This window comes from Simochromis diagramma, unplaced genomic scaffold, assembly GCF_900408965.1.
Source record: "Simochromis diagramma unplaced genomic scaffold, fSimDia1.1 OVJJ01000367.1, whole genome shotgun sequence".
Lineage (NCBI taxonomy): Eukaryota > Metazoa > Chordata > Actinopteri > Cichliformes > Cichlidae > Simochromis > Simochromis diagramma.
In genome coordinates, this window is record NW_024387288.1 from 723,607 (window position 1) to 747,481 (window position 23,875).

General features: G+C 51.9%; 2 protein-coding genes across 2 annotated transcripts in view; both read right to left on the minus strand.

Moving 5' to 3' along the window:
• Positions 1 to 18,764, minus strand: part of LOC120716333 (histone-lysine N-methyltransferase 2C-like) — a 47,656-nt gene extending 28,892 nt beyond the window's left edge. The window contains exons 1-23 of the mRNA XM_040003834.1: positions 18,522 to 18,764; positions 14,930 to 15,160; positions 13,531 to 13,610; positions 11,587 to 12,142; positions 11,202 to 11,381; positions 11,069 to 11,091; positions 10,905 to 10,988; positions 10,633 to 10,742; positions 10,299 to 10,449; positions 10,055 to 10,229; positions 9,834 to 9,948; positions 9,583 to 9,746; positions 4,800 to 9,313; positions 4,571 to 4,717; positions 3,653 to 4,398; positions 3,473 to 3,574; positions 2,811 to 2,933; positions 2,172 to 2,288; positions 1,974 to 2,075; positions 1,783 to 1,887; positions 1,529 to 1,710; positions 1,086 to 1,250; positions 886 to 995 (exon numbers count right to left, since the gene is read on the minus strand). Coding sequence (XP_039859768.1) covers positions 886 to 995; positions 1,086 to 1,250; positions 1,529 to 1,710; positions 1,783 to 1,887; positions 1,974 to 2,075; positions 2,172 to 2,288; positions 2,811 to 2,933; positions 3,473 to 3,574; positions 3,653 to 4,398; positions 4,571 to 4,717; positions 4,800 to 9,313; positions 9,583 to 9,746; positions 9,834 to 9,948; positions 10,055 to 10,229; positions 10,299 to 10,449; positions 10,633 to 10,742; positions 10,905 to 10,988; positions 11,069 to 11,091; positions 11,202 to 11,381; positions 11,587 to 12,142; positions 13,531 to 13,610; positions 14,930 to 15,159 — 8,281 coding nt within the window. The 5' untranslated portion in view covers position 15,160; positions 18,522 to 18,764. The remainder of the gene's footprint in view (positions 1 to 885; positions 996 to 1,085; positions 1,251 to 1,528; positions 1,711 to 1,782; positions 1,888 to 1,973; positions 2,076 to 2,171; positions 2,289 to 2,810; positions 2,934 to 3,472; positions 3,575 to 3,652; positions 4,399 to 4,570; positions 4,718 to 4,799; positions 9,314 to 9,582; positions 9,747 to 9,833; positions 9,949 to 10,054; positions 10,230 to 10,298; positions 10,450 to 10,632; positions 10,743 to 10,904; positions 10,989 to 11,068; positions 11,092 to 11,201; positions 11,382 to 11,586; positions 12,143 to 13,530; positions 13,611 to 14,929; positions 15,161 to 18,521) is intronic.
• Positions 18,765 to 19,342: 578 nt separating this feature from the next.
• xrcc2 (X-ray repair complementing defective repair in Chinese hamster cells 2) lies at positions 19,343 to 21,977 on the minus strand. Its single transcript, XM_040003894.1, has 6 exons — positions 21,578 to 21,977; positions 21,126 to 21,207; positions 21,003 to 21,038; positions 20,784 to 20,933; positions 20,439 to 20,700; positions 19,343 to 20,075 (listed from the first exon to the last, which is right to left on the minus strand). Exons 1-6 carry the CDS (start codon positions 21,596 to 21,598, stop codon positions 19,742 to 19,744), a joined length of 885 nt encoding a protein of 294 aa, XP_039859828.1. The 5' UTR covers positions 21,599 to 21,977; the 3' UTR covers positions 19,343 to 19,741.
• Positions 21,978 to 23,875: the final 1,898 nt, after the last annotated feature.

Sequence of the window (23,875 nt, forward strand, 5' to 3'; positions counted from 1 at the left end):
TACACGCAGCGTCGAGCAACGGTGGAGACGGAATTTCAAGCAGTACAACATTTTGCGGCAACAACAAAACGAGACATTTGTTGTTTTTATGTTTATTTATTGTTTTTATGTTCAGTCTCAACTGTTACGAAGTTGATGTGCAGTTAATAAGTGCAATAAATATTTATACTGGAAAAGAAAATCGTGAGAGAATCGTGATCTCAATTCTAAGCCAAAAAAAATCGTGATTCTCATTTTATGCAAAATCGTGCAGCCCTACTGATATGAATCCGATATAGTATATAGTGTATCGGTTTTATCAATAAAACAGTTTTTTATACAGTAATGGACTTCTATACATTTTACATCAGATTAAAACTTTGGTTGTTCAGATAAATATTTAGTAAAAGCTCGACATTTTAAATGAGAATAAGAAAGAAAAGTATGTCTTTGTGCCCCCAGTCAAAGTCCAGATCTAAATCCAATCGAGAATCTGTGGCAAGATCTGAAAACTGCTGTTCACAAACGCTGTCCATCTAATCTGACTGAGCTGGAGCTGTTTCAAAGAAGAAGATTTCAGTCTCTGTGCAAAGCTGGTAGAGACAGACCCTAAAAGACTGGCAGCTGGAACTGCAGCAAAAGCTGGTTCTACAAAGTATTGACTCAGGGCTGAATAATTACGCACACCCCACTTTGCAGTTATTTATTTGTAAAACATGTTTGGAATCATGTCTGATTTTCGTTCCACTTCTCACGTGTGCACCACTTTGTGTTGGTCTTTCACCTGAAATTCCAATAAAACTGATTCATGTTTGTGGCTGTAATGTGACAAAATGTGGGAAAGTTCAAGGGGGCCGAATACTTTTGCAAACCACTGTATGTATGTGTGTGCGCGTGTGTGTTCACCGTAGGGGCTGCGTCCGTGCGTCCTGCACAGTGAACAGTCAAATCCTTCGTCAGCAGCGGCCTCCACGTCCTCCTCAGTGGTCAGACCCTGACACATAGCGTGGACCCACCTGCGTGCACACACACACACACATTAACCGATGGTGACCCCGGGCCTCACCGACGAACCCGCCGAGACCCCACACCTGAGCAGGTGTTACCTGTCGCACTGCTGACACTGCAGGATGAGGTCGTCCTGCAGGTACGCTCGCTGGCAGACGGGACAGTGGCTTAGGCTGCAGCACGGCCCGCACAGGTTGTAGTTACTCTGCCACTCGCAGCGCAGCCCGGGGGAGGCGGAGCCACACTGCACACACCACACACACCTGAGGAGAGAGCAACCAGCACCCGTCAGCTCTTACCTTTCGTGTTATGCGTCATGTGATTAGAGTCTGAGCTCTGACTGGCTGAGGGTTGGTGGAACCTCGTGTCCTGTCATGTGACATCAAACATGAGGAAACGCTCTCAGCCAATGTGTTTCTTGGTTGCTATGGTGATGTCGTCTCACTCACATGAGGAGACACGTTTAGTCATGAGGGAGGGCTGATCAGATGATCTGACAGACGCCTCCTCGCACACACAGGTGAGCGACAGGTAGACCCACCATTTGCACTTCCAGGCTCCTTTAGGCACCGTGAGGAGGGGCGGGTCCAGGCAGTAGGTATGGTAACTGATATCGCAGTCATCACATAGCAACAGTCGCCCAGGGTCGCTGGCCTCACCGCATGCTTCGCACACCGTGCACTCCAAACAGCGCCACCCTTTGGTCAGAATCACCCGAGTGATCTGCAGACAGCACACTCAAACAGTGAGCCAGGGGGCAGGAAGTAATCAGATTACAGGTAGGCCAGTACCGACCTTTACGTTGACGCAGTAAGGATGGTAACACTGTCCACACTGAGAGCACGCCAACAGCCGACCTTCAGCGCCCTGCCCGAAACTGCCACAAACCACACACATGTCCTGCACGCACACACACACACGGGTTAACTGCTGCATGTCACATGATCACTGCTTACACACGTGATGTCACACACAGGTGAGCACACCTGTCTGAGGGTGAAGTGGTCCGACGTGGAGAACATCACCACGGTGTTGTGCATCGAGTTCTCCTCGTCCTCCTTTGCTGTGAACGCCTCCACATACGCAGCCTGACGCACGCACACACACACACACACACACACACACGTAATCAGTAATCTGTGATCATCTATCATGGACAAATCAGTGTGCAGGTGTGCTCTTACTCCCGGTGACACAGTCACGCTGTCCTGAGTCTTCAGTCGGCTTCTTCCTCTCCCCCCTCTTCCTCCGATGCCGCCTCCTCTGGACCTCCTCCTGCCCGGGAACCCGGAACCACGACCCTGAGGAGAGGAGACAGGCGGGGGGAGGAAGGAGGAGAATTAGGAGGAAATCCATGATGTCACTGGTAAGATCAATTTCAGAACTTCCAAGGAATCAGGAATCAGCTCCACTAGTCCCCGAACACCCCACACTCAATCTAGTCACGCTGGCGACAGTATAGCCTCTGTGTTAGTCTCTTGTATTTACACCCGCTGCTAAAGGTGCCGCCACTCGCACAGTACGGCCACATTAAAATGGCGGGAAAAAGCGACACAATCGTGCGTTAAAAGCAGCTGCAGCCGCCATGGCGTCCTTCTGAGGATTCACTTCCTGAGGACGTCACGGAAAACAAACATGACAGAACGATCAGACCCGCAGGCGCGTTTGATTGGAGACCTTTGCAGCCCAGCAGGGTGGAAGCACACATTCTCTCACGCACACAGGCAGCACAGCGTGCGCTCGTTTCCCACACCCACAGCAGAGACAGCGTTAGTAAGCTGCTGTTAGTCACAGCCGGTGACAGTTAGGGTGCACTTTTTTACCACTCTCATGCTCCAGAGCGGGGAGTCCTGCAGGCGGGGCTTAGGGTCCCACCCTCCCTCCCCCGTGGAATCCTGGGAGGACGAGAGGGGGCTGACCGCCCTGCGACTACTCCAACACGTGCCCTGAATGAGAGGGAGGAGGAGGAGAAGAGAGGGGGAGGTGGGGACAAAATGCAGTAACATAAATGTAACGGCCACAAAATGAAAAAAGAACTCATGACGACACAATGTTACTATGGCAACCACACACACTGGGTATTGACGGCAGCCAACGCGCCGATCGAACAACCTCGATGTGCACAGAACAAACACGCCGCGATCAATGACACGTGTGTGAATGTGTGCACGTCTGTGTGAGGGCGCGTGTCAGGCATGCCCTGCCGGGCCGACAGGTGAGGATGAGGATGAAGATGAAGCACACTGATGGTAACCTGCTTCTCATCACGCCCGTGGAGGTGCGAGCTGATGGAGGCAGGAATAAAAAGCAGCAGCGTTGAGAGCGCTCCTGTGTCGTCTGACTGGCTACAGAACTTGACTATAATGTGTCACTCAGGAGGAGGAGCTTGTTAGAGACAAGAGGTTTGTGGAATTTCACCTCCAGCTTTTTCTTTTTAACAATCGATATGTAAAGGACACACACACACACGTCAAAGGTCACCAACCTGTTTCACCCGGGCTCTGCCAGGAGAGAACTTCCTCTTAGAGATGGCAGGCTTCCCCATGCCGATTTTTGGGGTGAGGGAGAGCACGGTGGTGGGAGGAGCCTGAGGTTGCACACAGAACAAAAGGAGAAGTGAAGAGGAGCAAGAGTGAGCGAAGAAGAGGAGGAGGCTGCCGCTTACCTTAGAGAGAGGTGGAGACTCTCTAGCTAGGGGGGAAGTCCTGAGAGAAGGCAAAGGTGGGGTGAGCGGCGGCGGCGTGATGGGCACTCTTGCAGGGGAGGTCTCTGGGGAGGCCTCAGTGGAGAAGGGAGACTGTCTGAGGCGGATGGAGAGGTCATCAGACAGCCGGGGGGAGCAGGGAGGAGGCCTCAGGGTGCGACCCTTCCCTCTGCGCAGCAGCGGCGATGAGGATGGCGAGGACAGGTGCAGGAGGGACGGGGGAGGCGATGATGTCATCAGCTCCATCACCTCTCTGTCTAAAGAGGGGTCCAAGTCCAGCACGGGGCTCACTGGCTCCTCCTCCATGTCTGAGTGCTCCTCAGTGATTGGCTGACCGTCTGACGGCTGAACTGTTTCAGAAAGATCCTCCTCCTCCTCCTGTGAAGGCTCAGCTTGTGATTGGTGCTCACCTTCAGTGGGTTCTGTTACCAAAGCAACAGGTTCATATAGGATCTGTGACTGACCCCCATCACACTCTGATGTCATGTGACAAAGAGGCGATTGGTCCTTCAGCCCCACCGTACGCCCAAAGTCACTGGGAAGCTTTTCCTCCTGTGGGAGGCCCTCTACAACGGTGGGCTGGGAGTGACGGTGGGGGGAGGCCTCCAGGGAGCCAGCTCCCACAGATGGAGGTGATGAGGGCAAAGGGAAGGACACAGGTTGCTGCGTGGGTACGGGGGAGGCGGGGCACTGAGTCTCCTGGACTCCTGGAGAGACACAAACATGGACACATTAGATACTGATGCAGGTTCAGGATCTTCCTGGTTACAGTCACAACGATGGAGTGGGCGGAGCAAGCCTGGGGAAAAGGGAAGTCACGGAAAAATGTCAACATTTAAGAGTTTGGATTGGTTACGTTTCCGTGTTTGCAAAGCAAACCTTTAAGACCGCTGGAGCTACTGGGCAGAACCTTCTGGTTTTGTTCCTCTCCTCCCTCGCTCCTCTCCACAGGCTGCTCCTCTGCTAGGCTCTCCTGTGATGTGTGTTCAGGCTGCTCCTCCTGCTGCTCCTCTGTGCTCAGTGTGTCTGGGTGAACAAAAAGAGCAGATAACCTCAGAACAGATCGTGTGTTAATCGGGAACTTTGAGTCACTCGCCCTCATACTTACCCATGGTGCCATCAGACATCCCTTCAGGTCCAGGACCTTGTTCTGGCTTCACGGGACTAGCAGGACAAGGACTTGGGCTGGTTATTGAGGGAGCAGGGTTAACTGAATCACAAGCAGGACTGGCTTCACAGTGGAACGGGCTGGCAGAAGCAGGTCTGACACCAGGCTCTGCCTGCACAGGACTCAGGGGACCGGGACCAGGCTCTGCCTGCACAGGACTCACGGAGCCTGGACTTGTGGTGATCTGTTTAAAACCTGGATCCATATGAACACCTGTAGAACTTTGACCTGGGCTGTGTAAGGGACTACGCTGAACCTGCAGAGTGTCAAAAGAGACTGTTTGAGAAGGGCTAATCTGTGAGGGGGCGGGGCATGTGGGACTAGGAGGTGCCTCATTGGGAGAGGTTGAGCTAGGCATCGCAGTGTTATCCTGAGTGGGACTAGCATGGACAGGGCTAGCAGGACTCAGACTGGCCTGAGTGTAAGTAGCATCAGTGGGGATGAGGGGGCTTGGTGAGGCAGTGCACTGGTGGTTTTCTTTGGGGACCACTGCAGCACCAGCTGGGGACTGGCTGACTTGGTTCTGACTAATCTGGCTGGGGCTAACAGCAGCTGAGTCGTCGGGTACAGAGGCAGCAGGACTTGTTTGTCTGATACAGTCTGCAGGTTTATCAGCACCCATATCAGGCTGAGCCCCACTGGAAAGAGCAACTGTGTCCACATCAGGACTAGTGGGGCTCAGTGATGCCTCAGTAAGGCCAGTACTACTTTCAGTGTCAGGAGCTGGACTGTGAGGTGGGCTAACACCAGCAAAAGCAGCATGTGCAGGGCTGCTATGAGTTGTGCTAGCTAATGAGGAAGTTTGTGTCTGCACTGGGCCTGAGTGAGCTACTACTACATGAGCAGGACTAGCCTGACCAGCAGGACTAACTGTGCTATGACTGGTGTGAACATCAGCTACACTAGCAGAACAGGGATATGTTTCAGCACGAACAGGACTCCTCTCTGGGCCGGTATCACTCAGTGTACAGTGTGGAGGACTTGAACTACCAGAAGCTGGTGGAGGGCTTGACGGCTGTACTGCAGCCAGGTGTGAAGTACTGAAGGAAATCTGGATATGTGGCCGACTTGACTGACCAGGGGGACTTTCTGTCTCCTGAGCATGCTCATGACCTGACAAAACAATGCCACCGGTGGCTTCTGAGTAAGCAGGGTCAGGCTGAGGACTGTCTGGTTGACTGGGACTAGGTTCTGACTGAACACCATCACTTGGCTGGATGGTAGCTACCTCCATCTCCTCATCCTGACAGGAGGCAAGGTGGATGGGTTCAGCCAGCGCTGCTGATGGGCTACTCTCCCCTGGCACAGGGCTAGGGTGGCCTTCAAGACACATGGTTGGGCTTGTAGGCATCTGGTAAGCACGAGTGGGGCTGGCACAAGCTGAGCTGGCCTGGTTATGTGTGGGGCTAGCTCCTTCAACAACTTCCATGCAGAGCGATGGGGTGTTGTGAAGATTCTGATGAATTAGGCTAGCTGGGGGAGGAGCTTCCTCCATTTCACCGGCACAAGGTGAGCAAGCTAGGCTACTGTGTTTGGCTGAAGTGCTAATGTGAAAAAGGCTTTCTGGTGTCTGGAAATCTAGGACATGAGGGGGACTGGAATGATCGGGACTGAGCGTGCTACTTTCAGGGGGCACTGTGGCCAGGCTAGAGGTGGGGTTAAGGGGAGGAGGGTTATTTTCCAGTGTTTGGCCATCAGGGCTAGAAGGGCATTGTTTCAAGGAGTCTGGTTGTGTGGCATGGGTGGACTCCTGTGTGAGTGTTGAATGTGCAGCAAGTTCTAAAGTATGTAAGCTAAGCTGTGAAGACCGGAGAGCCTGAGCAGGGCTGGCAGGTTGGGACAGACTGCACCGTTTAGGTCTGAGTGGTGGTGACGATGGGCTACATGGAGCTGAGGCGTATCTTGCTGCCGATGAGAGGTCCTGGTCCAGTGTAGACGTGTCCTGTGCAGCCCCATACTGCAGAGTAGGGCTGCTCAATCCAGGGCTCTCCTGGTCCAGTGTAGATTCAGTGTCCTGTGAGGGGTTCCTCATGCCAGCTTGCACAGGACTACAGTCCGTTTGTAGAGCACTGTGCTGAGGCTGTGAGGCTGTGAGGCTGGGACTATGTGATCCACTGAGCTGCATAGCATTGTCCTGTGCAGGACTGTCTGGTGGAAGGCTGCGCCGAGCCTCCTCTGTCCCCAGCTCCACCCTGGGAGGAGTCAGCCCTGATTTGATAGGACTGTGAGGTGAAGGGCTGTGTAGAAAATGTGCAAGGGTACAAGCCGTGGCACCACCCTGTACTGGACTCTGCTGAGATTCTGTGTCCATGAACTGATCCTCTGTGGAATTCTGCTCAGTACTTTCCTCAAGTTCTGCCAGATTAGAGTGAGACTGTGCAGGACTCTGCTGAAGGTGGAATGGGGTCCAGCTTTTCTGGTCATCTGTGGAATCCAAGTGGGATGCTGAGTAACTTTCATGGGCCTCTGCAAGATCAGGGCAAGACGGTGAGGAGCTTATTCTAAACTCTGCCACATCAGGATGGAGCTCTTCTTGATTACGATGGGATGCTGTGTGACAAGAGGGAGGTGGCTCGAGTTCTATGACAGAAGGTGCAGTCAAAGGTACAACGTTTTGTTGGGGCTCCATGGGATCAGGATGGGAAATTACAGCACTCTGTGGGAGCTCCGTGACAGATGGTTGAGGACTTTGTGGGGGTTCAGTGTGAGATTGTGCAGGACTTGACAGGAGTTCTTTGGGAAATGGTGCATTCTGTGGGAGCTCTGTGGAATCAGTGTGAGACAGCACAAGAATGTGCTGGAGCTCTGCTGAAGGTGATGAGGAACTTTGTTCTATGGGAGATGATGGATGACCTTGTTGAAGCTCTGCATTTTCAGATGGTGCAGGACTTCGGAGTTCAAGCGTTTGTAAGGATTTTGGTTGAAGCTCCGTGGAAATAGGCTGAGGTGGGAGCTCTGTGGGAGATGGTGGAGGATTTTGCTGGAGCTCTGTGGGAGATGGTGGAGGATTTTGCTGGAGCTCTGTGGGAGATGGTGGAGGATTTTGCTGGAGCTCTGTGGGAGATGGTGGAGGATTTTGCTGGAGCTCTGTGGGAGATGGTGGAGGATTTTGTTGGAGCTCTGTGGGAGATGGTGGAGGATTTTGCTGGAGCTCTGTGGGAGATGGTGGAGGATTTTGCTGGAGCTCTGTGGGAGATGGTGGAGGATTTTGCTGGAGTTCTTTGGGAGATGGTGGAGGATTTTGCTGGAGCTCTGTGGGAGATGGTGGAGGATTTTGTTGGAGCTCTGTGGGAGATGGTGGAGGATTTTGCTGGAGCTCTGTGGGAGATGGTGCAGGGCTTTGCCGGAGCTCTGTGGAATCAGGCCATGATGGTGCAGGATCTTGGAACTCTTTGAGCATTTGTAAGGAATTTGGTTGAAGCTCCATGGAAACAAGTTGAGATGGGAGCTCTTTGGGAGATGGTGGAGGGCTTTGCTGCAGCTCTGTGGAAAGAGGGTGAGATGGTGTAGGACTGTCTGGGAGTTCTTTGGGAGACGGTGCAGAAAATTGTTGGTGTTCTACAGGAGTAGGCGAGGAACTTTGTTGGAGCTCCATGGGAGATGATGCAGGACTTTGCTGGAGGTCCTTGAGAACAGGGCTAGATGGTAAAGAACTCTTCAGAAGGAGTTCAGCAGTAGGAGGGAGCTCTGTAAGAGCTAGTGAGGAACTTTGCTGGACTGCCACAGGATACGGGTGAGATGGTGGAGGACTTTGTTGGAGCTCTGTGGGATCAGTTTGACATTGTGAAGGGCTTTGTTCCAATTCCATGCTCCATCCACTTTGTGGGAGAACTTTGGGAGTTTCTAGGAGTTTGGCAGAAACCGGGTGACATAAAAGACTTTCTTGGAGTTCTGTGGACTTTGGGAGAATTGGTGGACGACTCTGTTGAAGCGTGGCTTCAGGCTGAGATGATACAGAACTTCCTTGGAGCTCTGTGGACTCAGGGAGAACTGGCAGAGAACTCTGTTGTGTCTCCATACCCTCAGAATGAGACGATAGAGGACTCTGTTGGGGTTCACTGGCTTCAGGGTGAGATGTTGTAGAACTCTGTTGGAGCCCTGTAGACTGAGGAAGAACTGACAGTGGATTATTCAGGAGCTCCTGGGAGTCGGTGTGAGATGACGTAAGACTTGGTGGTGATGGTGCACTGAGGGACTTTGTTGTTCTCTGTGGCGGCGGCTCAGGGACGAGTTGACCAACAGGACTGGCCGGTGGAGCCTCTGTGCACGTTGAGACCGATGGCTGTGGAATGCTACTGGGTAGAGTCTGTGAGGGGCTAAGGGCGGCAGCTGATGCCAATGTGGGACTGTGTGGGTTTGGCTCCTCCTGTTGAGGTCTGCACGTGGAGCAGATGTACACTTCGGACCCCACCTTGCCCTCCCCGGCCTGGATGATGCAGTCTGCATGGACAAACCTGCAAAACAAAATAGTTTTGTTGTTTTCTCTTCATCACTGTCAAAATAAAAGCATATTTTAATAAAAGCTACCACCAGTGGTTTTAAACCTTTGGGACAGCCCGCCACAGAGGCCCACAGAGGCCGTGCAGTGAGGGCACAAAAGTAACTGAAGTTCATATATGAGAACCACTGGATTCCTCTTTCACAATAAAAGCCATGTTGGTTCTCTTCAGTTCAGGGATTTTATTGTGAAGCAGCCTCAGTGAAACAGATGGTGCTTGTGTACCTATAGCAGCAGACACAGGTCACGCACTCCTGTGGTGTGTAGAGGTCGGGGGTGTGGCCACAGAGAAGGCAGGGCAATGCTGGGTCACACGACTCGCACAGAAACAGGTGATTGGCCCACTGGCCTGATGACCTGACACCACAGCGGCAGCAGACTCTGCAGTTCTGGAGAAGATGAGGGGTGGGAGGGGTTTGTGAGGGTCATCCAAAGTTCAACACACAGCAGTGTGCGTACGTGTGTGTTTATCTCACCTTGCAGCTCCAGCCGGTGCTCGGCGTGTGATCCAGAGGTGGTGTGAGACAGTGTGTGTGGTAGGCTTTATCGCAGCGCTGACACACCAATAACGCAGCTTCATCGCCTTGCAGCCTGACACACAGAGAGCACAGGTGGAGGTTCACACTGAGGACACGCCCTCTTTACTCCATCTTCAAATACCTGCTCACCCCAGTCAATAACTCTGCATGTGTGTTACCTGCAGCTCTGACACACGCGACACTGAGGACACTGCCAGCCGGCCCGGCAGAAAGGGGAGGGGGCCACAGAGGGGTCCACGCAGCTGCCATGGTAACGGTTACCACAACAACAGCACATTAACAGGCTGCCAAGCTCACCGCCGCCAGAGCACAGAGCACAGGGTGGCGAGGACCCTGAGGAGACATGATCACGTCACATTATGACATCACAACCTCACACCCGCTTCAGTCGGCGCCTCTTACCTGCGTGTGCGTGCCTTGTACACAGTGTGCGCCTCTGGTTCCAGTCCAGGTGGGCTCCGGCAGCAGCAGCGCAGGGGAAGTGGTAGCACCGCCCACAGTCCATCTCCTGACAACGCAGCGAAGCTCCGAGCTGCCGGCAGAACGCGCACACCTGGACAGGTGAGAGATAGATGGGGTTTAGGGAGGAAGCTGTGGGTAAACCTTTGTATTCTCCTATTTTATTTCAGTCTGGCTCACAGACCGAGGAACTGAGCGCTTCAGCTGATGCACAGTATTCATCTACCTGAGCTACACAAGGAGGAGGGGCTACTGACCAGACGCCGTGAAAACCCACCTGTGTGCTTCCTGTGTCGATGGCTTTGTCCACGTAGAGCAGTGATTGTCCCTCGCCTCGACACACCCCCTCTGACCAAGTGGCACACTGCAGGTGAGCACAGCACTGACCTGTACACGCACACACACAGGAGGTTTAACACACACACACACACACACACACACACACACACACACACACACACACACACACACACACACACACACACACACACACACACACACACACACACACACACAGAGAACAGGAGGCGGAAGAGGAGGAGGAGGTACCTGTGGGGTCAAACAGTGATTGGACGTTGATGTCATGAGGAAGGCCGATGGGTCCAAGCTGCTTAAGGAACTCTGAGGAAGACTCTGAAACAGCAGCACACAGTGAACAGTCAAACATCAACAACAGCGATCAGGAACTGTTTCAGTGAACGGGGAGTACTCACCACACTGTTCTGGACTGCAGCACCTGCGCGCGCGCACACACACACACACACACACACACACACAGGTCTATGGTTAGCTCGTGACTGTGGTGTCTCTGGAAGGAGAGGGGAAAGAGGAAGTGATGTCACTTACGTGGCCGGGGCTTGGCTGCCGCGGTAGCAGTGGTCGTGGCAGTCGTTGTCTCGGTCGGAGGAGGCGCGGCGATTGAGGATGTGGAGCGGGATGTAGCCGGGCGTCGGGCCGAACACCACCAGCCGGCCCTGGCCCAGAGGAGGCTCGTCGCCGTGGTAACAGAAGGCACACTGCTTCAGCCTGGGGAGAAAAAAACGATGCGTTCAGGAGGTGAGGCGTCACCTGACAGATGACACAGACATTTATCTGCTTCAATCAGGTTCATCACAAAGCCACGTCAGATCTGACTGGAGACATTAAATCTGGAGACTTTCAAAACAAAAGCCTCCCCGGTTTGCCTGCTGAGTGCCGTTGTGGGTGTGCAGGGCGGTCCACAAGCACTCACCTTTTTTTGGTGTGTCCCAGGCTGGGGGTGGGCGAGCCCCCGGAGTCCTCCGACAGAGACCGCTGGAACAGCGGGGACAGCGAGTCCTCGTCCTCCAACCGCAGACAGGGGGACACTGGAGGACTGGAGCGGGGACTGACGGCCGGACTCTGCTCCACGGGGCCGGCCCCGTCCTCCTCTACTTCTATGGGAACCAGGCTGCAGTCCACATCCGTAGGGGTGGGGCTGTGACTCGGACTGGGCCGGTCTTCCTCCACAGGATCAGGATCAGGATCAGGAACAGGAACAGGATCAAGATGATGGGATTGGGATGGAGGGCTGGAGGGGGGGAGAAGAGGGCTAGAGGCTAGGGGCGGAGCCTCTGAGTGGAGTCTGTCCTCCACCTCCCCCTCCTCCTCCTCAGCACTGGGAGCCAGCTCAGGGTCGGGGGGCACCGGTCCTGGATCCGGGTCAGGATCAGGATCTGGACTGGGCTCGTCCTGGGCAGGTTCAGAGCTTGTTTTGGATTTTCTCCTGGAGGTGGAGCGCTGCCGCCGTGTGGTCTGAGCCTTCACCTCTGTGGACACGCACACACACAGTCACAAACATATGCAGGACACAAGAGGTGCATTGTGGGTAACATAGGCACCATCACACGTTCTTAATCTCCAGCATGACACCATGTTTTACGTCAGAGCGGGTGAACAGCACTGGTGGAGGTGTAGATGCCCTCGTGTGGGCGTACCTGAGCAGGTGAGGTTCAGGCTACGTCTGCACGTACACGACGTTTTCGATCACTGAAAACTTTTTAAAAACTCTGTTTTTGTGTTTACATGTGGACGAGGAAAACAGAGATTACTTACGCAACGTCAAATGTTTGCATCTTTTTTGACGTCATGCAGTGCGCCACGTTATTGTTTACATGAGACGAATTTCTACAACGGTGGATAGAAACAAAACGCTGCTGTTAATCTGACTGTCTGCAGTTTTTACACACTCACACAAACACAGAGGCGTCAGAGTGAACTCCTCCACCCAACACAGACAGAGGTGGGAATCACCATACATCCCACGATACGATATTATTGCAATTTTTTAAAATATTTTGCGATATTCAGATTCTGTACATAAAGGTAAACTTTATCAATATTCATTTTATCTAATATCAAAGTCTCGCACTCAGTCTTTCTCTCATTTCAGTTTTATTGTTGACAAACTGAACGGTTTGTATTACAGTCTAGTCCAACTTAACTGAATGCAACCATCTGGTACAATTATAGCTATTCTGAACTATGCAATATGATAACTATGCAGCCCCTTCAGCAACTGAAGGATTTGAAAGTAAATTAAAACAAAATATAATTTTACATTAAATAAAAAAGTTTTAAACTTAATTAAAATAAAACATGTCTTAAATTAAAATAAGTAAACTGTCATGTTTATTGCTGCCAAAAAAACAGTTAAACACATTTGGACAGCGTCAGGATTCTTGCTCAGAAAAAGGATCAACATGCTCTGAAGTCAGAGTTCCAGTCCACAAAAACTTTTTTTGTAACAAAATATCGATTTCTGCTGTCCCTGTATCGATACATTATTAGCAAACAAAATATCACGATACTACACAGTATCGATTTTTTCCCCCACCCCTACTGTTTTTGGATATTCACATTTGAAACAAAATTAGCTGCCTTTCGAGAAAAACAAAAACTTTCCAGAAGTCCTTGAAACCCGTTTCCTCTTTCCCTCCCAGGCTTCGAGACTTCTGATCGGCCAACATTTGTACACGGCTAGGATTTGGCATGTTCTTGACAACATTTGACTGCGTTTTTGGCGGTTACATGTGGACAGGATTCTTTTAAAAACGGAGAATCTCAGTTTTCAGAAATAGCCGTGTACGTGTTGATGTAGCCTCCAACACTCAGACCTCGTAGCCTCAAACACAGACATCCAGCTGGTTCTACACACCTGTCTTCTGGAGGGGCTTCTTCTCTGTGGCATCCATGCTCTCTTCATCCTCTACCTGAGCTCGTCCTCGGCTCCGCCCCCTGCGTGCGTACGTGCGTGCACACACACACACACACGCACACACACACACACACACACACAGCAGTTAGAGGTTAACACAGTGAAGGAACAGCATTAACCCTCTGGATCCTCCTCCAGCTGTGTCCCCATTGAAGCCATTGCAGCACATCTGGATCCCTTCGATGTGAGCGCCATGCCTGACTTGTGTGTTACAGCAGGAGGAGATCAGCTGCTGCGTTACATCATCACCCGACTGAAATGAGCATCACAAAATTAAAAAAAATAAAAAAATAAAGAAAATGTCAATGAAATCAGGAAAACAACAGTTGGCACCCGACGCTGCTTTCTCACAGCTGTTTGACTCCGCCCACAGAAACAAGGACGGCGTTGGCTCCTCAGACAGCTGCCTGAAGGTCCTGATGAAACGCACGTGTAGCCCAGCAGGTCACAGCTGAGACTCACGACTGCTTTAACCGCAGAGGCCCGATCAGCCTGTGGCGGTGAGGGTCGTTCTAAGCAGTTGGCTAATGAGCATCAGGAAACACCTGAATCAGGTAAACATGATGACATCACAACAGATCTGTGTGTGTGGCAGGAGGTAAAACCAGGAGCCAGCACGTGCCCCCTGTCAGACTCCCTCGTTACCCAGCATGCAACTCAACTACTTCCTCTCCAACACACACACACCTGTATATTTGTCTCTGTGAGGACTCTTCCCTCCACAGACTGAATCTAAGCAGCAAACAAACAAAGTTTCAGGACCTCCAGCATCACTTCCCCTGCACTGAGTGTGGATCAGGTCCAGGCTCGCCCTGCTGGAGCCGATGATTCTGGGTCCACCTCAGGCGATCTCGCTGCTAGCTTCCACACATTTCTGACCCTCTGACTCAAACTCCAGACCTCAGATGTGCTTCTCTGTCCTAAAATAAGGAGGCTGTTACTCAGTTACTCTGAAGTGAAAATGGAGCGCGGTGGTTTCTAAACACAGTTAATGTCGTGCTTTTACATCATCGCCGTGCTGCAGGTGGCGTTAGCCTCGTGGGACCACACAGAGCTGTTGCCGAGCTGCTCGGCCTTCTTACAGGTGTCGATTGTGGCCTGCGGTGGTCTGCACCACGTTGGATCAGGAACGTGAAGCTCTAAAACATCAGTGCTGACCCTGCTCTGACTCCAGGATGCTCCCCTCTGACTCACCTGCTTCATTTATGCAGAAATACCAAACATGCAGCTGCTAACCTGCAGCCACGTTGTTCAGCTGGAGGAGGCACCACGGATCAACCTGCTGCAGGAACAGGTGAGCACACCTGAGCACACACACTCACATCACACACACACTTACTTCTTTCTTGATTTGGGGGGCGGAGGGGGAGGAGGTGGTGGAGGAGGAGGCGGGGCAGCAGGTCCAGAGCGCCCGCTGCTCCCATCTTTCCGCGGTCGCCCACGGGGCCGCCTCTCAGGGGCGGGGCTAGAAGCAGTGGCTTTGGCCAGCTGAGCGCTGCGGCCGGCCCGAGTGACGGGAGGGGGTGGCCCTCTGTCCCGAGGCTCCTGAGGCTGAGCCTCAGATGGCATTCTGGGTAAAGAAAGAGAGAGAGGTGAGGAACAGGGTGGAGCTGGGATTTATGCTTCCCCTTTAAACCCACACTACACATAAGCCACGCCCACAAACCCTCTGAAACCTGACTGCAGCCCGCCACCTTCTTCCTCTTCTACTGTTACTTTTGCGACAGGAAGCTGGAAGAGAACAAATAAACAAGAGAAGAGAAACTGTACCGCCCCCTGGTGTTTGGGCGGTGAACTGCGGAACACAGACGCTATAAACTCAGGACAGCCGCACAGCCACCAGGTGTGTCACCTGTGTGTGGTACAGTGTGTTCACACAGGAGCGCAGCTGATGCATAAAACAAGTTTCCTCACGTGAACGCTCCACACCTGACCTGCTATCTCACACGAGAACAAGTCACACCTCAAAGTTTACAAAGCTGATGTAAAGGACTCAAAGCTTCCAGGCACGACAACGCACAGACACACAAAGGTCACACACAGCCAGATGTTGGACACCTGCAGGGACTCCCCCAGGAAGAGCAGCAGCTCGGTGTGTGAGGTCACACAGAGAGGGCGCGCTGTGCGTCCTCTGAGCTCAGGTGAAGTACAGACGCCACGAGGACGATTCAGCAGCTCCTAAACGCTGCGCGACCAAACTTGAGGATCAGGTGACTGCATAGCAACAGTGAGTGACGCTCAGGTGTGCTGCATTAACACACCTCAGAGGTCAAAGGTCAGACTGTTCGCAGAGCCTCCTACAGAACGAGGAGGACGTGAACAACGATGGGAGGAGCTAACCAATACCAGCACGGTGCACAGCGAGCTACAGACCCTCCCACAACCTGTCATAAGGAAGTTCTCAAGAACCAATCAGGAACACAGAGTTTTCCATAGCGTTTCCATAGCGACCGGTGTCTGGGCCTCGGTAAGCTAACCCTGCAGCGCTGATGGTCACATGACTGCAAACCCTCCACACGCAGACACGCTCAGTTTAAACCTCGAGCTTGTGATTCACACGGCCGCCGCCACACACCCTCGCCGCCACACGCCCTCGCCGCCACACTCTCCCGTCTGTTTCTCTGCCCATTAACAGCTATGGCGCCATCATCACACACGGGTGTAAGCGGCCCACGTAGCGCCGCTCAGCTCACCCTAAAGTCAGAACGGCAGGTGTAAGTGGTGTTTGAAGCAGCAGGTGAGGTTAAAGCGCCCAAAAGGCGGGCCGAGGGGCGACTGTTACTGACAAGAAAAGCTTCCTCAGTGACACCGGCCGCGCTGAACCTCTGCCAGGCGCCACACGGTCCCCTATAAACCACTTCCTGTGAGCTGCCAGAGGTGCGACTACGTTGTGTCTCTCTGAGCGTGAACAGAAACAAAAACTGATGCACCCGCCTGGACCAGAACGAAGCCGCCGCCACCTCACAGCAGCTCATCCAGCCACTCGTGCAACATGAAGCTGAGCGACCTTTGACCCTGTCTGCCTGTTGATCAGTGTCACAGCATCCTGCGTTGGTAAAGGACCCTGAGACAGGTGCTGCCATCTGAGACGCTCCCGTGGGACATTTTGTTGTTTTTACTCAACGATCATTAAAAATGTTTTTATTCTGAGGAGGTACACTCAGCTGTGCCGCTGTTGGGTGGAGGCCAGCACCACCCTGTCTCATTGCAGGAAACCCCACTAACCAGACCTGGTTTCAGTCTGACGCCGCTGCGGCTCAACGATGGCGCAAACCATAACCGGGATTATTTTACTCACTGACCTAATTTGGATTATTTACCGTGGTCACCTGAACTTTATTAAACCTGGAAGGACAAACGGGGACATGCAGAGGACGGCAGGCCCAGACCAGCCTCATCACAACCAACCAATCAGCAACCGGAACCCAGGTTACTGATCCTCAGGGTCCTGCCCCCTCACGGAGACAAATCAGCCTCGGTTAGCGTTGCCGCATGCAAGCTGCAGAGACTCAAAGCCAACAGCCGCACAGGTGCTCACTGAAAAGTTTGAACCTTCATTTCTGTGAGCTTCTGTTCCGCTCAATGACCTGTGATCACATGCCCTCCAAACGTCCAATCAGGGGTGGGAAGAGCCCAGCTGGCTTGAGCTGAACTAAACAGCGAGTGCATCTGAGCTTCTGCTGAGGAACAAACACAGTGATCATCTCCACAAAATCACAGCTGACATTAAAACACGATTAACCTCTAACGTCCACGCTTCCTGTCCGACGGGCGGCGGGGTCCCTTCAGCTCGGCAAACATGGCAGAAAAGCAGCTGTGGAGGAGCTGCAGCAAACACGGCATGGAAACATGGCTTTACGGCGCCGTTTAGTTCAGGCACAGGAAGTAAACAAAAACACGAGCTCATCTTTAATCCCACTGGCTGATTAGCTGTGTGGGCGGGCAACCATCTATGTCCAGGTGAATTCACCATCAAGCGCAAGAGACATGTGGCATGTTTGAAGTTTAAGGAGAATATCTGGTGTTTGTGGATGCTGGTCTCATCTTCGATCCACGCCACCAACAGCTGCAGTGCACCTCCACCTTAGGCTGTAAACTACGCCTGTCTCCATATTCTGACTGTTTACAGACAAACGGATCAATCAATCAGTGAAAACTAACCAGCAGATGATCTGATTGACTCGATCAGCACCTGTGGGATTATTGGAACCAGATTAGGGTTGAATCTCGGATGGAACAGGTACAGGTGAGCGCTGCTGTTGCCTGTGTAGGTATTATCCCTCTGCTCTGTGTGCCAGCTTAATGTAATCCAGCTGTTTACCCCGGGACCGATGAGGTGCAGCTCTCTGGTGTCAGCTGGTCAGAGTACTCACCTGCACAGGTGCACAGTGTTTACAGTGTGCTGATTAAACGGACCTAGTGCATATTTTGGTGTGTTTTTCACTTTTCTAGCTGCTGTGCGTGTACCTGCCCAGGTGTGCCGCTGGACACCAGGTGAGAGCTCAGTGTTGTGTCTGGTGAGGTTAAGGTTTCAGGTGAGCCTCGCTGGGTGGCTGTGTGTGGGTAACCTGCTGGTTAGCATGCTAATAAGCTCGCCTGTCACAGCGGCCGTGGAGCCCGGTATTGCCGCCTGTGAGCCCGCTCACAGCCCCACACGCTCGGTGCGGCCTCGGTGAGGGTACCGGGAGCCGTTCGGTGGTTCTAACTCGCTGTTTAAAGGCTTTCCTCCGGCCCGGAGCGGCTAGCGCTTAGCCGTTAGCTCGCTCGGACCGCCCAGTTGACTGATCACTTCTCTGTTAGCGTTAGCGTGCAGGCTAGCTGTTAGCAGCCCGGTCCGCGGCGAGCTAGTGGCGGGTCGGGATCGGCGGCAGGAAGCGGGACGTTTAGCGAGCCGCGGGAGTGTCGAGAGAATAGGGAAGAAGCGTCCTTACTGATTCGATGCAATTCTCTTTTTCCTCTCCAGCTTTCAGCCAACTTAGAGCGACGACTTCAAAGCCAGCAGCGAACTTCTGCCAACCTCAGCCTCCGTTTGACACGCCTGGCACGGCCGGGTCTCCGGCGGAACATTCCCGGCGGAGCACGGAGGGAAAAGCGCGGTTTTTACTCCGAAAACTGGCGAAAAATTAAAGTTGAAGCGGTCGCTCCGTCACGGAGGCCATGTTTGGGAGCAACCGAACCACCGCCTGTCAGTGCCAGCAGAGGAAGTAGGTCCCGCAAAACACGTCCCGCCTCGCCGGGCCGCACGCTCCCGTCAGACCCAGACACGGGCGGCGTGTACCGAGGATCGGCCTGTGAAAAGTGCCGGTGTGCAAGCCTCCACGCGGGCACCGGGAATATTTGTTTGTGTTGTGTAAAAAGTGTGTCTGACCCCGCGGAGGGATCAGTTGGAGGACTGCTCTGGTGAAGCGGCTCTGTCAGCAGACCTAGAAGTCCCGGAGCGGAGCGCGAGGATCCGGACCGCGCCAGGCACGTGCCCGAGCACGGAGCAGAGGGTCGGGGTCAAGGGTCAGGTTAGTGTCGACCCGAGAGCGCCACGCCTGCAGTAAGAGGTTCCGGTTATTAGCCACTAAAGTTTAAAAGAGCCAAACTGTCCGTGACAGTGACGTCATCACCCTCATCACAGGGATGCTGACGTGGTGGGCGTGTCTGTCTTGGATAACACTGATGGTTATGATCGTTGTTTCATGTATTATGTACGTCAGACAGGAGAGAATAAGCTCCGCCCACAGTACCAGTATACCTGCAGCACCTGGAGCTGACGCCACACCCACCTCAGTTATTATTAATTAATTTACAATCTGCTGATGGGTCTGAGTGGAAACAAACACACAGGTCACAACATACATGTCCAGTTTATTGAACACAAACACTAATGCTGACCCTTTGGCCCCTAACAATGACCTCATCCTGACCCCACCCCCTCCATTTTCCCTGTACAGTCCCACCTGTGCAGCTCATTACAGTCTGCTCCTGTTTCCACTGTGGGCCGAGCAGCAGTCAGAGCACAGAATCACATCACACAGAAAAACACGCAGATGAAGTAAATAGTCTGTGCTGTGAGGGGCGTGTCCGTGGCGAGGGCTCAAATGTGATTGGTCCCTCAGCCAGATGACGGACATCTCCCTGATCCATGATTGGACCAGAGTCTGAGTTACTGACGTGCAGCACATTTGTTCTCCTCCGACGCCGACAGGAACTCCACTCCTGCCTCCGTCACACAGAAGGAGCTGCTCCAGGGGACCTTGACCCTGGAAGAGAAGGTGGTGCAGTGGACGGTGAAGATCTGCTGTCTCCTCTGCTCCTGGTCGCGTCCTCCTTCGGCAGCCATGTTGTTTCCTGGCTCCTGCCTGGAGCACAGCAGCCGGTGGGTCACCAGCCTCTGCCAGGAGCGGCAGAGGTACGACCGCTCGGAGTCTGAGGAGGAGGAGGGGACGCCGGGCCTCCTGATGGCGTGACAGGTGGCGAAGACAGTAATTCTGTAATCCCTGTGGAGTAGGAGGAGCCAAAAATCAGAAAATTAGTGAGCCAGAGTCCAGAACAGAACCACCACAGGCTCCACTCAGGCTCGGTATTTGACCCAGCAAAACACGAACAAACCAACATTTTACACAAACACTCGTCAGAGCGTGAGCGATTGACCAGCCAACACCCTGACCTACGGTGCTGACACTGCAGTATGACCACCAGGGGGCACTCTGCGCATGTGTTTGTACCTGAAAGAAAAAAGCTGCGCACATGACTGTGATCATATCAGAGCTCAGCGGAAGCCTTCAGAGTGGTGGTGATGTCACGCAGCGCACTGTAACGCATGACCTGCGAGCAGCCTGAATCAGTCTAACTCCACCCACCTGAGCAGGCGTCCCAGCAGCTCCGCACACCTGCTGAGCTTCTCCTCCTGTTTGGTGTAGCTGGCCCCACCCTCGCAGCGATCCACCCAATAAAACGCGGAAATGCTGTCTATGAGGATGAGCGCCAGGGCGGGCCGTGATGACAAGGTGGTCTCCAGGAAGTGGAGGGTGAGGAGGAGCTGTGAGGAGGAGTAGCAGTGAACAAACAGGAGGCGGGACAGACATGAGCGCAGCGCCGCCTCGTCTGCTCCGGCCAACAGCGCTAAGGACCCGGAGAGAAAGGGTTAGTGTGTAACTTCCTGTTTGTTTGTGTGTGTGTGTGTGCATGCGTGCGTGTGCATATACCTGCGCTCAGTTTGCTGTCCAGGATGCTGACCAGGTGTAACATGTCTAGGCTGTAGTCGGTGTCCACAAACACCACATCCACCTCCAGACCCCCAGCTGCCTCCGGCAGCACGCAGCGGCACAGCAGGTGATACAGCAGCTCAGTCTTACCTGAGCAACACACACACACAGTTTACATCCAGGTTAAAGGTGGAGGCACTTCCTGCATCGTGAACTCACCTGTGCCCTCCAGTCCAAACAGCTCCACCACCGCACCTGAGAGCAAGAAACAACACATACAGTGAGACAGTCACCTGACTGACAGCATGTGTCAGCTGTGAGTGGGTGGGCGTGGCCAGTCACCTTGGTCGGGTCCTCCGTCTTCCGGAAACAGACGAGGCTCAATATCCTTAAGGCAGCGCCGTGCCTCCAGACGAGCTAACAGCTGACAAGACGCACACACCGTTACACTCTGCTCCAGGATATACACTCTGCCATATTACACACTGCTCCAGGATATACACTGTACAGATCATTACACATGCTGCAGCACGTAGACTGTACCACACTACAAACTAAACACGTGTTTTGAGTTTCCGGCAGCATCTCCAGCTGTGCAGAGCTCTGCTCAGCGAAGGTCACAGCAACACACCTGTACCAAACTCGAACAGGTAACTGTCTGTTTTCTTCCTACGTCGCTTGAAAGCAGACACACACCCTCTGACAATTACCGTCACGCGGTGCTAACAGCGCTCTCATCTCGCTAACAGCGCGGTCACGTGACACACAGGCAAACACGGGCTTCGGTTTCTCACCTGAGCGCCGCTCTCGCTCATCTCAGCAGAGCTCCTTCTCCTTCGGGACCCGCCGCGGCTGTTTTGAACTGACTTCCGGTTTCCGCCATATTGCGACCGCCACAGCAACCGGAAACACGTGATATCCACAGTAGCCGGAAACACGTAACTTCAGTTAAATCGACTTTGACAGCGAAAACTAAATTGTGTTTTTGTTACTATTGATGCTGCTGATAAATACATTTTGTTCTAAGTGTTTTAACACTCTGGGTTTATTTTAAAAAAATCACCATCCCTTCAGCTCGTTTGTGGCCAAAAGTGTCCATGTGTTATGTTTTGTCAACGCGAGAGTTGAGCCTCGGGTGTGAAATGTATGATTTTCAGGGTTTTCCTCGGTTTCCCTGGGTCTCTTCCCGTGTTGTAGTTGTGTCTTATTTTGAAAGGATTATTTACGCGTTACCATAGCGCCCAGAGAGCATTAAGGGGCAGAGAGGAGGATGTTACTCTCAATGTTGTTGGCGCATTTCAGGAGGACACTGCTAATAAAATTACACAATTACACAGCTGAATTCGCGTTTATTATATTTACAAAATACCACAGTTTTTGTAAACATAACTTCGCGGATTTCACCTACCGCGGGTTATTTTTAGAACGTAACTCCTGCGATAAACGAGGGACCACTATATTATTAATAGTGGAGTCTGGGACATTTAATTGATTAACATCAACATTATTTTGCACTATTATTTTTGTTCAAGGAGAGCAAAAACTATAAAACTCTCTCACCTTGTTCGTTGCCAAAAATGGCAACTTTTGTGTGTTTTTTTTTACAAAATGCTGTAAAATGTATATTTATTAAAACATTGATCTACTTTTACCGACTTGACTCTTTAAATTAGCTCCAGTCCTTTTCATCAAAAAACCAAAATTTTATCTACATTCCTTTTTTTACACTTTAAATGCCAGTTAGGTCATATATTACCAGTAACTTTTCAGATAAAACAGTAATAAAGTCCTAATGGTTTCATAAATCTTCGTTTTGTTTTTTTTTTCATATAAGCATCGGGGACAAAGCTGTCTCGCAATTGTTGAGGTCAGTATAGTGTGGGCCCTTTTTCTTCCAGGATCACTCTTCATTTGTAGGTTTTAGAGGTCTCCTACTACTGTGAAGTGATTTTCATGGGACAAAGGCTTGTATTCCAAGATCTGGGAGATTGTAGAGATGAGCAGTGATGCCCTTCTTACCATCTTTCCAGAAAAATAAGTGATCTAGAAGCTGTTAGGTTGACTTAGAGCCGCAGCACTTTCTGCACCTGCATAAACTCCAGGAGACATTTACTAACAGTTTTTGTTGCTGTATGTGCTGCAGCTTTGATTTTTTTTACTATAACCATATTTTACTCTACAAGAGTAAAAGTGTTTTTAGCAGGTGCTTCAAAGCTAAGTTTGACTGGGAAACTCAGAGCTCAACAGTCTGTATCAACAAAAATTCACTGCAGCCTGTGTAATATTTGATGCGTCATAATTTATTCCAGTCTGTCTTGCAAATACATGTTTGCGTTGCAATGTCATGCACAACACACAACTATTAGACCCTTAAGATCAAACCTGTGTCATTCTTTTGGTCCACTGCAGTGTAGTAGTCAGCACAGAGCCCAGAGGGTTAATACGTAAAATGTATAAAAATATTATTGGTTACAGGATAATACATAAATGTTAATAGCAACTGTAACCTTTTTACTTTGAAGTTACAAGTATAAACAATGCTGTTACATTTACACTAAAATTTTTACTATAAGTATGGAAACAAGTGAACATTTTATAATAAGCTTAACTGGAATTCTGTACACTGAAAAACAAACAGCACATAAAAACCACAAACAAACAGCCAGTGCCTTCATCTGTCCATCAAGTGTCAAACATCGCATTGACCTGTAGTCTCTGCTCGTCAGCACATGCTTTTAAAAAGAGCTCCATGTCCTCTGCAACAAAGAGGAGGAAGTCCCTCTACACAAACACTGCAGATGACAGGCCAGGCAAACATCTGTTGACCTGTTTGAATGCCTCCTCATCATGTGAGCCTTGAAGTTTTTTTGTAAGAAGAGTAAGACCAGAGTGAGGGCGTTTCATTTTCATGGACTTTCCACAAGCCGCAGTTTCATTTAGCACAGAGGGAGGAGCACATGAAGGTTCTACTGAAGACTCGGAAAATGGTTTAGATGCTGGAGACGAGACATCGAGAGGGAGGCGGGGCTCCACGGAGAGTGCAGCGGGAGGGAGGCGGGGCTCCACAGAGAGTTGAGTGGGAGAGGGGCGGG

Excerpts from the sequence above, each read along its gene's own strand:
- xrcc2 (XM_040003894.1), bottom strand. The coding sequence starts at position 21,598 with ATGAGCGAGAGCGGCGCTCAG. Across the intron at positions 20,934-21,002 it reads GTTTGGACTGGAGGGCACAG|GTAAGACTGAGCTGCTGTAT; the intron begins GTGAGTTCACGA and ends TGTGTTGCTCAG. Across the intron at positions 20,701-20,783 it reads GGACAGCAAACTGAGCGCAG|CGCTGTTGGCCGGAGCAGAC; the intron begins GTATATGCACAC and ends CCGGGTCCTTAG.